Here is a 14,140-nt window from a genome sequence, read left to right as displayed (position 1 = left end):
ATTGGTTTCCCTTTTCTTTGTTGAAGAGGGTCTGTGCAATCCTTCTGCCTAGTCCGCCATCTTGCCCCGCCTCGAACCACTAACTTTTCATTTAGCAGCCTAGGACTTAACCATTTGTGCCACCTGGGCTGCTTCTTACAGTGTACTTTTTACCCAAAAGGTGATGATGCTACTTGGGAGCATAAATAATATACAATTTTTACATTGTAGTGAAAAAATGGATGTTGTTGTTACGTTGTTGGATACCATCGAGTTGGTTTTGACTCATAGTGACCCTACTTATAATGGAACACAACACTGGCTGGGGTACTACACCATCCTCACAGTCTTTGCTATGCTAGAACCCATCATTGTAGCCACTGTGTCAGTCCATTTAGTGGAGGGCTTCCCCTTTATGGCTGACTTTACCAAACATGATATCCTTCTCCAGTGACTGGTCCCTCCTGATAACATGATCAAAGTATGAGAGAAGAAGTCTGGCTGTTCTTCCTTCTAAGGAGCATTCTGGCTGTACTTCTTCCAAGAAAGATTTGTTTGTTTTTTTGGCAGTCTATGATGTATTTAATAATATTTGCCAACACCATAATTTAATGCATCAATTCTTCTGCTAAACAAAAACCCACTGCCACTGAGTCAATTGAAACTCACAGTGACCACCATTGGGTTTCTATGGTGGTAAATCTTTATGGAAGTAGATTGCAGAGTGGCTCGTGGGTTTGAATCACCAACCTTCTGTGAAGCAGTGAAATGTGCTATCATGGTTCCTTAATTCTTCTGCAGTATTCCTTATTCATTGTCCAGCTTTCACGTGCATGTGTGGTTATTGAATATACCATGGCTTAGGTCAGGTGCACCTTCATTTTCCAAGTTACATCTTTGTTCTTTAACTTTGGAGAGGTCTTTTGCAGTGGATTTTCCCAGTGCAATATGTTTTTGATTTCTTGACTGCTGCTTGTCATCTCTTGATTATTGATTCAAGTATAATAAAATTCTTGACAACTTCAATCTTTTCTGCATTTATCATGTTATTACTTACTGGTTCAGTTGTGCAGATTTTTGTTTTCTTTATGTTGAGTTGTAATCCATAATGAAGACTGTAGTCTCTGATCTTCATCAGTAAGTGATTCAAATCTTCCTCACTTTCAGCAAGCAAGGTTGTATCATCTGTGCATATCACAGATTGTTAATGAATCTTCCTGTAATTCTGATTGTCCAATTAAAAATGGTTAATACCGGTCCCTTTCAGCTCATGACTGACTTGGATATCAATTTTTATATTTTCAATTTCATTTTTATCAACTTCTGAAATTCGGAAATCTAGGAAAATTCTAGATTCCTACTTCATACAGTCCTCGTTTTGATTATTAATGGATGTTTGCAGCTGTCTCTTTTAATTTTGAGTATGCAACATCAGCTAATGAAGAACTTGAAAGCTTTGCTGTAGCCACATCATTAAGTTTGACTCTACTCTTGGAAGCAGCTCTTCCCCAGTCATATTTTCAGTGACTTCCAACCTGAGGGGGTTATCTTCTAGCAGTATATCAGATCAGGCAATGTTTCCTGCTATTCAGGTTAGTGTCTTCAAAAGTGGTTGTGGCCATGTCCTTCTTTCTAGTTTGTCTTAATCTGGAAGCTCTGCTGATAACTGTCCACCATAGATGACCCTGCTGGTATTTGAAATACTGATGTCATAACTTTCACCCAACAGCACCCAAGATACCACAGTATGACAAACTGACAGAGTGATGGGAAAACAATGGATAGAGAATCAAAATACTGGTTTTTACAACGAAGGTGATTTTTCATGTGACTTCACTTTACATTTCAATATTTAATCATACACAGTGAGAGAAATAGGTAGCTACTTATCTAAAAAAAAAAACCCAGAACTTAACGCACTGCTGTTGAGTTGATTCCAATTCATAGCGACCCCTCCTTGGGTTTCTGAAGTGGTATCTCTATGGAAGTAGATTGCCCAGTCTTCCTTCTGAGTGGCTGGTGGGTTTGAACCACCAGTCTTCTGGTTAGCAGTCAAATGCCCTAGGCACTATGCCGCCAGTGCTCCTAGCTACTTATCTAGCCATCCAAAAAGTTAAGTGCTTTTCTCATTGCTTGTGTCAAACTTTGATTTATAGCCTGAGCACATGCGGTCAAATATATGCGAACAACCTAGCAGAAAAGTCAGATGTCATTATAAATCACTTTTTCAGTGATGTCCTTTAGAACAAAACTAGTGTTGCTGAAATTCTTTTTTTTAATGCATTTTATTGAAATATAATTTATGTACAGTGAAATACACAAAACTAAAGTGACAAAGATCAATGCATTTTTTTTTTCCGCGGTGTTCCCTCCCTTCCCCTCTCACACTTGGCAACCAACAAAGAAAGTTTCCCTCCATATATAACCCTTTCCTTGACCCTCCACAACAATGAACTAGTACTATATTTGTTCTTCTGTGATTAGTATTTGCTGAATATTTATGCTGGTCCTCCTTTTTATTTTGATGTGAAGGTTAATGTTTTTTCTTTGAGGTTACCCTGTGATTTATAGTTTTCTTCTCAAGTGTAGAACAGTCTGTTCTATCTTGTAGTTGTCTTGACTTCCCTACCGTCTAGAAGTTCTGTAACGACACAGATTTTTTCCCCTCTTTTTCATTTATAGTTGTCCTCATCTGTTGGTTGGTGTCTCTGGTTCCTTGTTTACAATCTTGTAGGCTTACTTACTTTGGATACTTCCATTGCTGGGTTGGTTTCTGGGTTATATCATCATGTGTGTTAATGGTCAGTTGTTGTTGTTGTTGCTTCTCTGTCCAAAGGGCTCCCTTTAATATGTCGTGTAAAGTTGGTCTGATTTTAACAAATTCCCTTAATATCTGCTTATCTGGAAATGTCCTAATTTCACCATCATATTTGAGGGACTATTTTGCTGGGTACATAATTCTTGGTTGGAAATTTTTCTCTTTCAGGGCTTATATATACCATCCCACTGTCTTCTCGCCTGCATGGTTTCTGTTGAGAAATCTGAGCTTAGTCTTATTGATTGCCTCTTCTAGGTAACTTTTCGTTTTTCCCATGCTGCTCTCATGATTCTTTCTTTGTCTTTGGTTTTGGTGAGTTTGATGATGATATGTCTTGGTGTTTTTCTTTTGAGGTCTATCCTGTTTGGGGTTTGTTGGACTTCCTGAATGGATGTATTCTCATCTTTCATCATATCAGGGAAGTTCTCCTCTAGCAAATCTTGGGACAATTTTCTTAGTGGTTTTATTTTTCTCTTCCTGTTCTGGAATTCTGGTGACACGTAGCTTATTCCTTTTAATGGTATCCCACATGAACCTTAGGTTTTCTTCATTCTGTTTTGATCTTTTTTCCGATCGATCCCTTTTGAAAGAAGTATTCAGGTATTTGTCTTCAATCTCATTAATTCTGTCTTCCATTGCATCAATTCTACTCCTTTGCCCTTTCAATGTGTTATCTATTTCTGACAATTTAGTATTAATCTTCTGCATTTCTATCAGTAGATTTAGAATCATTTCTAATTTTTCATTTATTTTGTCATTTTGTTCTTGTATTTTCTTCCAGAATTGTTCTGGGGTTTTGTCTGTTCTCTCAATCCTTTGAAGATACCTAAATATAATTCTTTTGAATTCCTTATCAGGGAGTTCCAATGCTGCGTCTTCCTCAGGGATGTGTTCTAGGTCTGTATACTGGTCCCTTGTTTCTCCTGCTTTATCTTGCTTCTTTGTGTAGACTGTGATGCTCAGTTGTCTCCAAGGCATTGTGACGTTTTTGTATTTATATTTAACTGGTGATTATATGTTGGAGTGACTTGCCCCCAATTTTTGTGTTCTTTGTTTTGTTTGCATGTTATCTATACAGGCAGGGTACTGTGCTGTGCTCCTCTATTCACTAGTTGATAGCACTTATACACTCACCACTGTCTCCTTTCCTATTGTCAGCCTCTCATATGTCCTTGCCAACCCTGGCGAACAGAGCCTGTTCTTAGGTCCTGTTTTCGTTCAGGTTTTTCCACTAGTTGGTGCCTAATCCACTTCTGTATAGTTCCTTTCAAAGCTCAGGGTTCCAGGATTATCTTCTGTATTTCTGTCAATCGGTTTTTCTTTTCTTTGTTGAAGAGGATCTGTGTTGCTTGTCTGCCTATTCCTCCATCTTACTGGAAGTTTGCCTAAAATTCTTATGGAGTTATGAGAAGCAGAAAATCTCAAATCTGTTGTGAACAATTTCATTTTTTCTTTCTCCATCTCTGACTGTACCTTCTAGCTGGATTCTTCAGTACTGTCCTCTGTTAGTTCCCGATCCTTTTTGAGTCTTCCTTGTCGTTCTTCATTTTTGTTATCTTTTATTTTTCCTCCTCACCTCAAGCTTCTCGACATTCTTCTTCAGAATTACAATCAGTCACTTCTTTAGTGAAGAAGAATATGGACTTTGGGACAAGAAGTTCATGGAAAATATCCCAATTTATAATCAGTAGCAATACGTAGTAATCTACCCTCAGGAAAATCAGGAGTTTATAAGTAGATTAAAAAAAAGAGTAACTGGGAACTTTGCGTCTGTTTACCATGACGCTTCCATGGCCTTCACATTTTTGCACCTTGATGTAATAGAGACATAGCTTTTTTTTTTTTTTTTTTTGCCATTAACCACTTTCAAATGTATAATCTATTGGCGTTAATCACACTAACAGTGTTGTGCAACCATCGCCACTATGTGTTTCTAAACTTTTTTTTATCATCCCAAAGAATCACTCTGTAGCTCCTCATTTCCCTCTTTGCACAGCTCTGGCAGTGACTAATCTATTTTATATCTAGCTTATTTCAGTTAACATAATGTTTTCAGAGATTCTCAATGTTGCAGAGTATTTATTAGAAGTTCAGGCCTTATTATTGCAGAATAATATGTATGTACATACCACACTTCATTTATTTATTCATTTGTTCTTGGACACTTGAGCTGTTTCCACCTCTTCCTTATTGTGAACAATGCTGCTGTTAACATTGTAGCACAAGTGTCTCTTTTGAGTCCTTGCTTTTAGTTCTCTTGGGTATATGCTGAGGAGAGAAATTGCTGAATCTTTGTTTAAATGCTTTAAAGTGGCTTTGTTTAAGTGGTTTAAGTGCCAAGTGCTTTACATAGTGGCTGCATCATTTTACATTCCCATCAGCAATTTATCCACATCCTTGCCAACCTTTGTTATTTGTTATTTTTCTGATAACAGCTATCCTGTTGTTGTTGTTGTTGTTGTTGTTATGTGCCATCGAGTCAGCCCTGACTCATAGCGACCCCTCCTTGGGTTTCCGAGGCAGTATCACTACGGAAGTAGGATTGCCCAACCTTCCTTCCGAGGAGTGGCTGGTGGGTTTGAACCGCCAGCCTTCTGGTTAGCAGTCAAGTGCTTTAGCCACTATGCTACCAGAGCTCCTAATAGCTATCCTAGTGAGTGTAAATTGGTTTCTCATTGTGATTTTGATTTGCATTTCCCACAGCACATAACAACAAGAACAACACAAATAAAGTTGAGTCTCTTTTCATGTACTTAGTGGCCATTGTATATCTTCTTTGGAGAAATATCTATTCAAGTTCTTTGCCCATTGCTTGCCTTTTTGCTATCGAATTACAGGAATTCTTTGTATATTCTGGGTATTCAATGTTTATCAGATGTATAGTGCCTAAGGCACTTGACTGCTAACCAGAAGGCTGGTGGTTCAAACCCACCAGCCACTCCTGGGAAGGAAGGTTGGGCAATCTACTTCCGTGGTGATGCTGCCTCAGAAACCCAAGGAGGAGTCATTCTGAGTCAGGTCTGACTCCATGTCACATAATAGCAACAACAAGTTACCAACTGTTTTCTCCTAATCTGTATGCCATTTCTTCACATTGTTTATGAAGTTCTTTGATGCACAAAAGTTTTTAATTTTGATGAAGTCCAATTTATTTTTTTGTTGCTGTGCTTTTGGTGTTATATCTAAGAATTCATTTTGGGGTAATATCTTTACCCTTTTTTTTTTTTTCCTAGGAATTTTACAGTTTTAGTTCTTAAATTTAGTTCATTGATACATTTTGAGTTAAGTTTTGCATATGGTATTAAGTATAAGTCCAATTTCATTCTTTTGCATTTGGTGATCCAATTGTTTCAGTGCTATTTTTGAAGAGAATGTTCTTTCCTCATTGAGTGGACCTGTATTTTCTTCTAATAGTTGCATATTTTATTTAGCATTGTTGTAGTTACCTAGTGCCACTCTAACATGAATATACCACAGATGGGTTGGCTGGAAGAAACAGGAGTTTATTCTCTTACAGTTCGGAGGCATTAAGTCCGAATTCAAAGTGCCAGGCTCTAGGGACTGGGTGAAAGCCTGTGAACCTTGGGCTTCGGCTCTGTCTTCAGCTCCCGGCCCACTGAAGCTAGAAGCTTTTGTTCACTCAGCTATTGGCTGCTGAGGCAGACAAGCCCAAGGTTGATAAGTTGCAAGGCACAGTCCCAATATTATCAAACCACATGGCAGGCCATTAATTCAAGTCCATTAAAAGTCCCAAGATCAACAGAGCATTCCAGGCTGCTGAACAATGACTCAGCTACATATAGAGTTCAAGCATGCCAGAAGCTAGAGACCATACCCAAAGCTGCTGCTTATATATGGAAAGCAGACCGCATCTCTAAAGCAGGTACTTAGCTGCTTGTGGTCGATTACCACTATGGAGTTGATTGCCAGTCTCATCATGGGGAATAACAACCACCAGCTGCCCCAGCCATTCAACCAGGCCCAGCCAAGTTGGCATACAACCTTAACTACCACATTTACCTCTCAATCCATTGTTTATTTTGTTCTGAAATGACTAACCAATTCTACCTATGCAATTCGTTGGCTAACAATAACAAAAATAGTAACTATTGTCTATTAAGTTTCTAATACATGCTGGGCATTGTTATCTTGTGGATTACATAGCTTAAATTATTTAGCCCTCACAAGAACTTGATGAGGTTATTACCTTTATTCCTGTTTTACAGATGAGGAAATAGAAACACAAAGGAAATGTACTAATTTGTCCAAGGTTACTGTTATCAGTCTGGGTCCAATTAGAAGAGAGAAACACACATTACTTTAAATAAGGGAAGTTTAATATAAAGAATTATTAAGCAATGATAGGAGAGTAACTGTGTACAGATGGAAAGAAAACACTAAAGGGCAAAGGGAGATTACTTAAGGAGGGATAAGCTTGGAAGGAGTTCAGACTTCATCAAAGAAGGTGAAGTTGCAGCCCACGGTATAGTTGAAAAGTTGTTGGGTTACTCAGGCAAGAGCTTGTCCATAGTTACTGTATAAATACTCTGGGGACAGGCAAGCTCAGCTGGCAGATGGGCACACAGAGATCCAAAATTAAACTTCCAGAATGCAGCGTAAGCATTGGGTTTTTGGCTCACCAGATGGCCAGCTTCATGGGACACTTGCTATTTGTATGTGTGGCACTGAGGAAGGGGTATGTGGAGCAGTGAACTGGGTTGTCAGTTTGCTGTTTTGGGCTCTCAGTTATACTGTTGCTACTTGAATCAAAAACTGGAGAATCATGAAATGGATGAGCACTAGAGAGAGTTTCACCCTAGAAGCACTTAGCACTGGAGAATATCATGTGCTCCAAATAATGGAAAGAAAACTGTGCTCTCTAGGAGCATGGTGAACAAGCTACCCTTTCCTCCTGCAATATGCCTCCAGTGCTCTCTACTAACATCGCTGAATAGAGTGCAAGTTGCAGAGGAAACATTAAAGAACCCATATCCATTTTCACAGATCAGGCAATGAAGGGTAAATTTTTAAATGAGGAGCAGTAAAATGATAATTGGTACAATTATGAAGTAGTCTGATTCCCATGCGTTTCACTCTGTGTTCTTCTTGCCTTTCATAAATAATCTAGCCTTTTCCCACTGATTTGAAATGCTATCATTATCATATATTAAATATTTAAATTGATGCGTCTGTTTCTGAACTTTACCTTGCTTCTGTTCTGTTGATATCTTTGCCTATTTTGTACCACACTTGCTAAAGGGGCAGGGAGGCAACGTCTTCTGACCTCCTCTAACTACATAAGAGGAAGACAGAATCACCATCAGCAGCCCAAGGTCTGTTTTAATGAGGCTAGACATTTCGCCACCTTCCAGTTCTCTTACTAACCTTGTCATCAACTGTTCCTCCTGCAGCACCCACCACCTCTCTGCTGGGTTCGGTAATTTGCTTCAGTGGCCACACAGAACTCACAGATTATGGGGTTTATTAGGAAAGCAACAGGCTACAATTCAAGTTCAGGAACATGCTCAGTCTCTCTCAACTGTCCATCTCTCTCAATAGCCTGTCTCTCTCAATCTCTCTGAGTAGCATGTCTGTCTCTCAGCAGTGCATGTTTCTCATGTCTCAGCAGTGTGTCTCCCTCATATCTCTCAGCAGCATGTTTCTCTCAGCAGTGCATCTCTCTCAGCCGGCTGTCAGACTCTCCTTCTGTCTGTAGGAGGGCTCCTTTTGAGTCTGGCAGAGTGGCTAAAAACAACCAATCTGAACATCAGAATTCTACACACCTGGGAGAGAGTGAACTTCCCGGAAGATTGCTTCATGCTATATACCAGGTGGATAACTTTAACAATCAGCTACTCAGTTGCTTATGGCAAAGTGGGAATTACAGAGACTATGGCTAGAAAAGCCATACCGTATCATTTACTATACCACAACACTCTTTTAATTAGAATAGCTTTAATATGAAATTTAGGGTAAGTAACTCTTCATCATTTTCTTTCAAAGCTTTGTCTTCTGGATGAATTTAAGAATCAGCTTATCATATTTCATAGAAATCTTTTTGAACTTTCAGTTGATAGTGTAGACATTTAAATTGATAAATTAATTTGGCAGTTAAAGCTTCCTTTACAGTATAGAATCATCATACCCAGAAATAAATTCTCAAGAACTAGCACAGAGATGTGTCCTTTTCCTTCCTTTGGTATTTCATACTTTTTTTTTTTTTTTGACATAGTTTTTAGTATTTCACTAAATTTCTAAAATTTGTTTTGAGACATTCTGTTAGTTTGAGTTTCTGTAGTCTCTTTTTTATCCCATTGTTGATATTTTTCTGTATTAATAGTCTGAGAGGTATTCGTAGGTTGGTGGTTAAGGGTGTTGTCTTTGACATTAGTTATTTCTGTTAAAATCTTAGTTCTTGGATCTTGGATGGGTGGCTTAAGTTCTCTGTGCATCTATTTCCTTATTAATCAAGTAGAATCCATAAGAGTATATGATAGAATCGAGGGAACAATTAACACCAGCCACTCCACAGAAGGAAGGTTGGGCAATCTACTTCCATGGTGATACCGCTTTGGAAACCCAAAGAAGGATCACTATGAGTCAGAGCCAACTTGAAGGCAGTGAGAGAAGGGTGTGGCAGTGGCCCCCATACATATTAGGTACTTAGTTTCTGTCACTGGTTTCTATAATCTTCATCATCCTTTTTTGTTGTCATTGTCATCTTTATGATGTTTCTCATGCTAATACTTGCTGTTTATCATTTTTTTTCCCCAAGATATACCCTCATTTCACTTCTTACCATTGTTTTATCTGTTGGACACAATCTGAAGATGTGCCATGAACCATATTTTAGGTTAAAGTCTTGTACATACTCAATTATATCCCAATTTGCAGCACCATTTTTGGCCTATTTCCCCAATCATTTTTCTCTCTAACATGTTTTGTGGGAAATGATTTTGTGGTCAAGTAAATGACTGGGGCATTTATTTAATTTTGACAGTAGGAGAGTGCCATATTTTCAGTTCATTTTTTCTCTTCCATTTTGAAATCTATTAAAAAAAAAGGAAGCTACTTTAAATATGTAAGCCAGTAACTAGTTACTATTTAGTTGAATCTGACTCATGGTGATCCCAGACATATCAGAATAGAACTGTTCTCCACAGAGGTTTCAGTGACTGATTTCAGAAGTAGGTTGCTTGAACTTTCTTCTGAGACACCTCTGGGTGGACTCAAACGTGTGGACTTGTGGTTAGCAGTCGGGCTTGTTAACCATTTGTACTATACCACGCAGGAACTACACATTAAATATGTAAAATTCAGTTTTTGTTGCAATCACATGAGAAAACAAGAGAATATATGTATTTTATATTTGTTCTTTATTGCATCTATTAGTCATTCATGTATTTGTTGATTTGAATCTTACTATTCATGATAATAAAGAGATATCGTTAGTGTATTTGATGTTTTGAAAAAGACGAATTTTCTAAGATATTTTAAATTCAATTTATTGAAACAGTACCAAAATGGAGTGGGAAGCATGAAAGTGTTTTTCTGACTTTATTTCTGTTATATTTTCTAGGAATCAAGAACCCAGTCTCAGTTGCAAACAGACTTTTGTGTGAAGGACAGAAGGGCAAGCTCTCAGCTGGCAGAATTCCTCCCTGGTAACTGCTTTATTACTTTTGCTGGGTCTTTGGTCTTTAGTGCATGCAGTGTTTGAAGGGTGTTCTCTACAGAAGGCTGATGCTGTTGGTTACACAGCAGCAGGATGCCTTTGAGGGGAAGACACACTTTGATCTCTGAACTTTGGAACATTTTGTACAGTTGATAAAGCTCTGGACAGAATAGAATATTATGGTTGAAGCAGAAAGGAGAGCAGGGTTAATTTTTATTTTTGTAGTTAATTATAGAAATATTTTTGCTATTACTAAGTGTTCAGTTGTGGTGTTTTGATTATTGAAGTTTAACATTATCTCATACATTGGAGTCCAGAGTCTAATTTATAATTTTGACAAGTTTGTTGAATAAAACTGCTTAGTTTTTCTCTTCTAGAGAAATGCATTGTGAAATTAAGATTACTTTTTTTCTTCACTATTAGCATATGGTTTTAATTGAAAAATACTTTGAACTTTTAAAATATGTGTAAACTAGATAGAACATTGGAGAAAGCCCTAATGGACCTGTCATCCAGATCCAATCATTAATACTGTTTTTGTCCTTCATCTTTTGCACATATCCCATTTTTACCCCCTATAGTATTTCAAGGGAGCTCTGGTAACATAGTGCCTAAGGCACTTGACTGCTAACCAGAGGCTGGTGGTTCAAACCTGACAGAGACTCCTTGGAAGGAAGGTTGGGCAATCTACTTCTGTAGTGATACCGTGTCGGCAACCCAAGGAAGGGTTGCTATGAGTTGGGTCCGACTAGATGGCGCATAAAAACAACAACAACAACATAGTGTTTTAAAACAAATTTTAGATACTGTATTTTCCCCTAGTTTTGTGACTTATCAGTTTTTGCAAAACAAAACCATTATACCATTAGTATGCTTATCTGTATTGGCAAATATACATTAATACCACCTCACTCTCAATCTGTGTTCAGCATTCCTGGTTGTAAAGATTATGTTAATGTTCAGTGTTGAAAATAATGACAGCATTATTATAGGAATCACTTTGTTTGATTTTGTTATATTTTGAAGTAATGGTAATTTATTTATTAATAATTTTATTATTAATAAATAAATTATTTATTATTATAGTTTTGAAAAATCTTAAGACTTTTTATGCAAGTAAATTTAGGTGTAGTGGTGACAACATTTGGCTACTAACCAGAAGATCAGTGGTAAATACCCAGTAGCTGCTCCATGGGAGACGGATGAGGCAATCTGCTTCCCACAGATTTATGTCCTTGGAAACCCTGTACTCCACAGGAGTACACAGGATCACTCCGATCCTTCCCTGTCTTCAGGGGTTGCTATGGGTCGGAATTGATGGCAGAGGGTTTTTTTAGGGGGATGTTTTAGTCATATACTTCTCAGTTGTTTAATTGTGGTACTAGAAGGGTCAATTATAAAAATTCCTAAAGAAATATTAATTTTTAATATTACATGTTTTCTGTTATTTTTTCCTTTTGTATTTTATTATAGTAAAGTATATATAACAAAACATTTGCCATTTTGACTTTTTAAGTGTATAGTTGAGTGACATTAATTACTTCACTGTGTTGTACAACCGTGTTCTTGTTACCTAGTACTGGTCTGACAAGACTATACCACATCGGGATGGCCTTAATAAACAGGAGTTTATTCTCACAATTTGGAGGTTTGAAGTCCAAGGTCAAAGTGCCAGGCTCTAGGGGCTGGGTGAAAGCCCCTCAGCCTTGGGCTTCAGCTCTGCCTTGATCTCCCGGCCCACTGAAGCTAGAGGCTTTTCTTCACTCAGACAGCTGCTGGATGCTGAGGCTGCCAAGCCCAAGGTTGATAAGTAAAAAGGCACAGTCCTGATGTTACCAAACCACACAGCAGGTCATTAATTCAAATCCATTTTAAGTCCCAAAGTCGGCAGAACATGGCAGGCTGCTGAACAACGACAGGGCTACATGCAGGGTCCAAGCATGCCATAAGCTAGAGACTATTCCCAATGCTGCTTGTTATATACAGGAAGCAGACCACATATCCAAAGCAGCTACTCAGCTGCTTGTGGTCAATCCCATCATGGAGTTGATTGCCAGTCTCATCATGGGGAATAATTACCACCAGCTGCCCACCCACTCAACCAGACCCAGCCAAGTTGACACACAAACATAACCACCACAAACCGTCACCACCATCCATTTCCAAAAGTTTTATAGCACCTGAAACAAAAACTCACTTCCCTTAAGCAATACTGCTCTTTTCCTTCTTCCTCAGTTCTTGGTCCTTGGTAACCATTAACAAACTTTTGTCTCTGCATTTGCCTATTCTAGACATTTCATATAAGTGGGGTGATGTAATATTTGCCCTTGGTTTCTGATTTATTTCACTTAGCATAATGTTTTCAAAGGTTATTCTGTGTTGTACTATGTATCAGAACTTTGTTTCTCTTAATTATGGAATACTCTCCATTGTAAGCATTTTGTTTATCCATTCCTATGTTAATGAACTCTTGGGTTGTTTATTCCTTTTGGCTATTGCAAGTAAGACTGCAATGAATATAAATGTAGAAGGATCTGATTGAATCCCTGCTTTCAGTTATTTTGGGCATTTACCTAGGAGTGGGATTACTGGGTCATATGGTAATTCTGTTTAACTTTTTGAGGAATTGCTAAGCTGGTGCTACAGCTGTACCATTTTGGATTCTTACCAGCAGTGGATGAGGGTTCCAATAACTTCACGTCCTCACCAAACCTATTGTTTTTAGTGTTTCAATCATAGTCATCTTCTTCTTTTTGTTGTTAATTGCCATGGACTTGGCTTCAACTCATGGTGACCCCATGTACAACAGAAAAAATGTTGCCTGGTCCTGTGCTTCATGATTGCTGGTATACTCAAGTCCACTGCTATGATTGCTGTGTTTTTGAGTGTCTTCCAACCTATAGAAGGAGCTCTGGTAGCGTAGTGGCTAAGGCACTTGACTGCTAACCAGAAGGCTGGCGGTTCAAACCCACCAGCCACTCCTCGGAAGGAAGGTTGGGCATTCCTACTTCCGTAGTGATACTGCCTCGGAAACCCAAAGAGGGGTCGCTATGAGTCGGGGCCGACTCGATGGCAAACAACAACAACAATCCAACCTATAGAACTCATTTTTCAGCACTATATTGGATAATATTCTGTTGCGATAGATAGGGTTTTCATTGGTTAATTTTCTGAAGTACATTTCCAAGCCCTTCTTCCTAGTCTGTCTTAGTCTGGAAGCTCTGCTGAAACTTGTTTCCTAGGTGACCTTGCTGGTATTTGCAATACTGGTGGCCTACCTTCTAGCATTATAGCAACACTCAAGCCACCGGAGTATAACCAACTGACAGATGTATGATGGATAGCCATCTTTGTCAGAGTGAAGTGATACCTCATTTTGGTTTTGATTTGCATCTCCATAGTGACTAATAACATTGAGCATCTTTTCATGTATTTGTGAGGGGAGGGCATTTGTATATCTTACTTGGATAAACGTCTAAGTCCTTTGTTCTTTTTAAAATTTGGTTGTTTGCCTTTTTGTTGTTGACTTGTAGTATTTCTTTATATATATTCTCGGTATTAAACTCTTTATCAGATACATGTTGTTGTTGTTGTTAAGTGCCGTCGAGTCGTTTCCGACTCATAGCGACCCCATGCACAGCAGAACGAAACACTGCCCGATCCCGCGC

General features: G+C 38.4%; 1 protein-coding gene across 1 annotated transcript in view; it reads left to right on the top strand.

Annotated features, from left to right (window-relative positions):
* TASP1 (taspase 1) overlaps positions 1-14,140 on the top strand; it is a 615,049-nt gene that overhangs the window by 128,467 nt on the left and 472,442 nt on the right. Inside the window, exon 5 of the mRNA XM_007946379.1 lies at positions 10,377-10,461. Within this exon, the coding sequence (XP_007944570.1) occupies positions 10,377-10,461 (85 nt within the window). The remainder of the gene's footprint in view (positions 1-10,376; positions 10,462-14,140) is intronic.

Source organism: Orycteropus afer, unplaced genomic scaffold, assembly GCF_000298275.1.
Source record: "Orycteropus afer afer isolate SDZICR_OR568_19922 unplaced genomic scaffold, OryAfe1.0 scaffold00158, whole genome shotgun sequence".
In the NCBI taxonomy this organism is placed as follows: Eukaryota; Metazoa; Chordata; class Mammalia; order Tubulidentata; family Orycteropodidae; genus Orycteropus; species Orycteropus afer.
The sequence above is the reverse complement of the archived record's forward strand: the minus strand, read 5'-3'. Positions and strand labels throughout refer to the sequence as shown.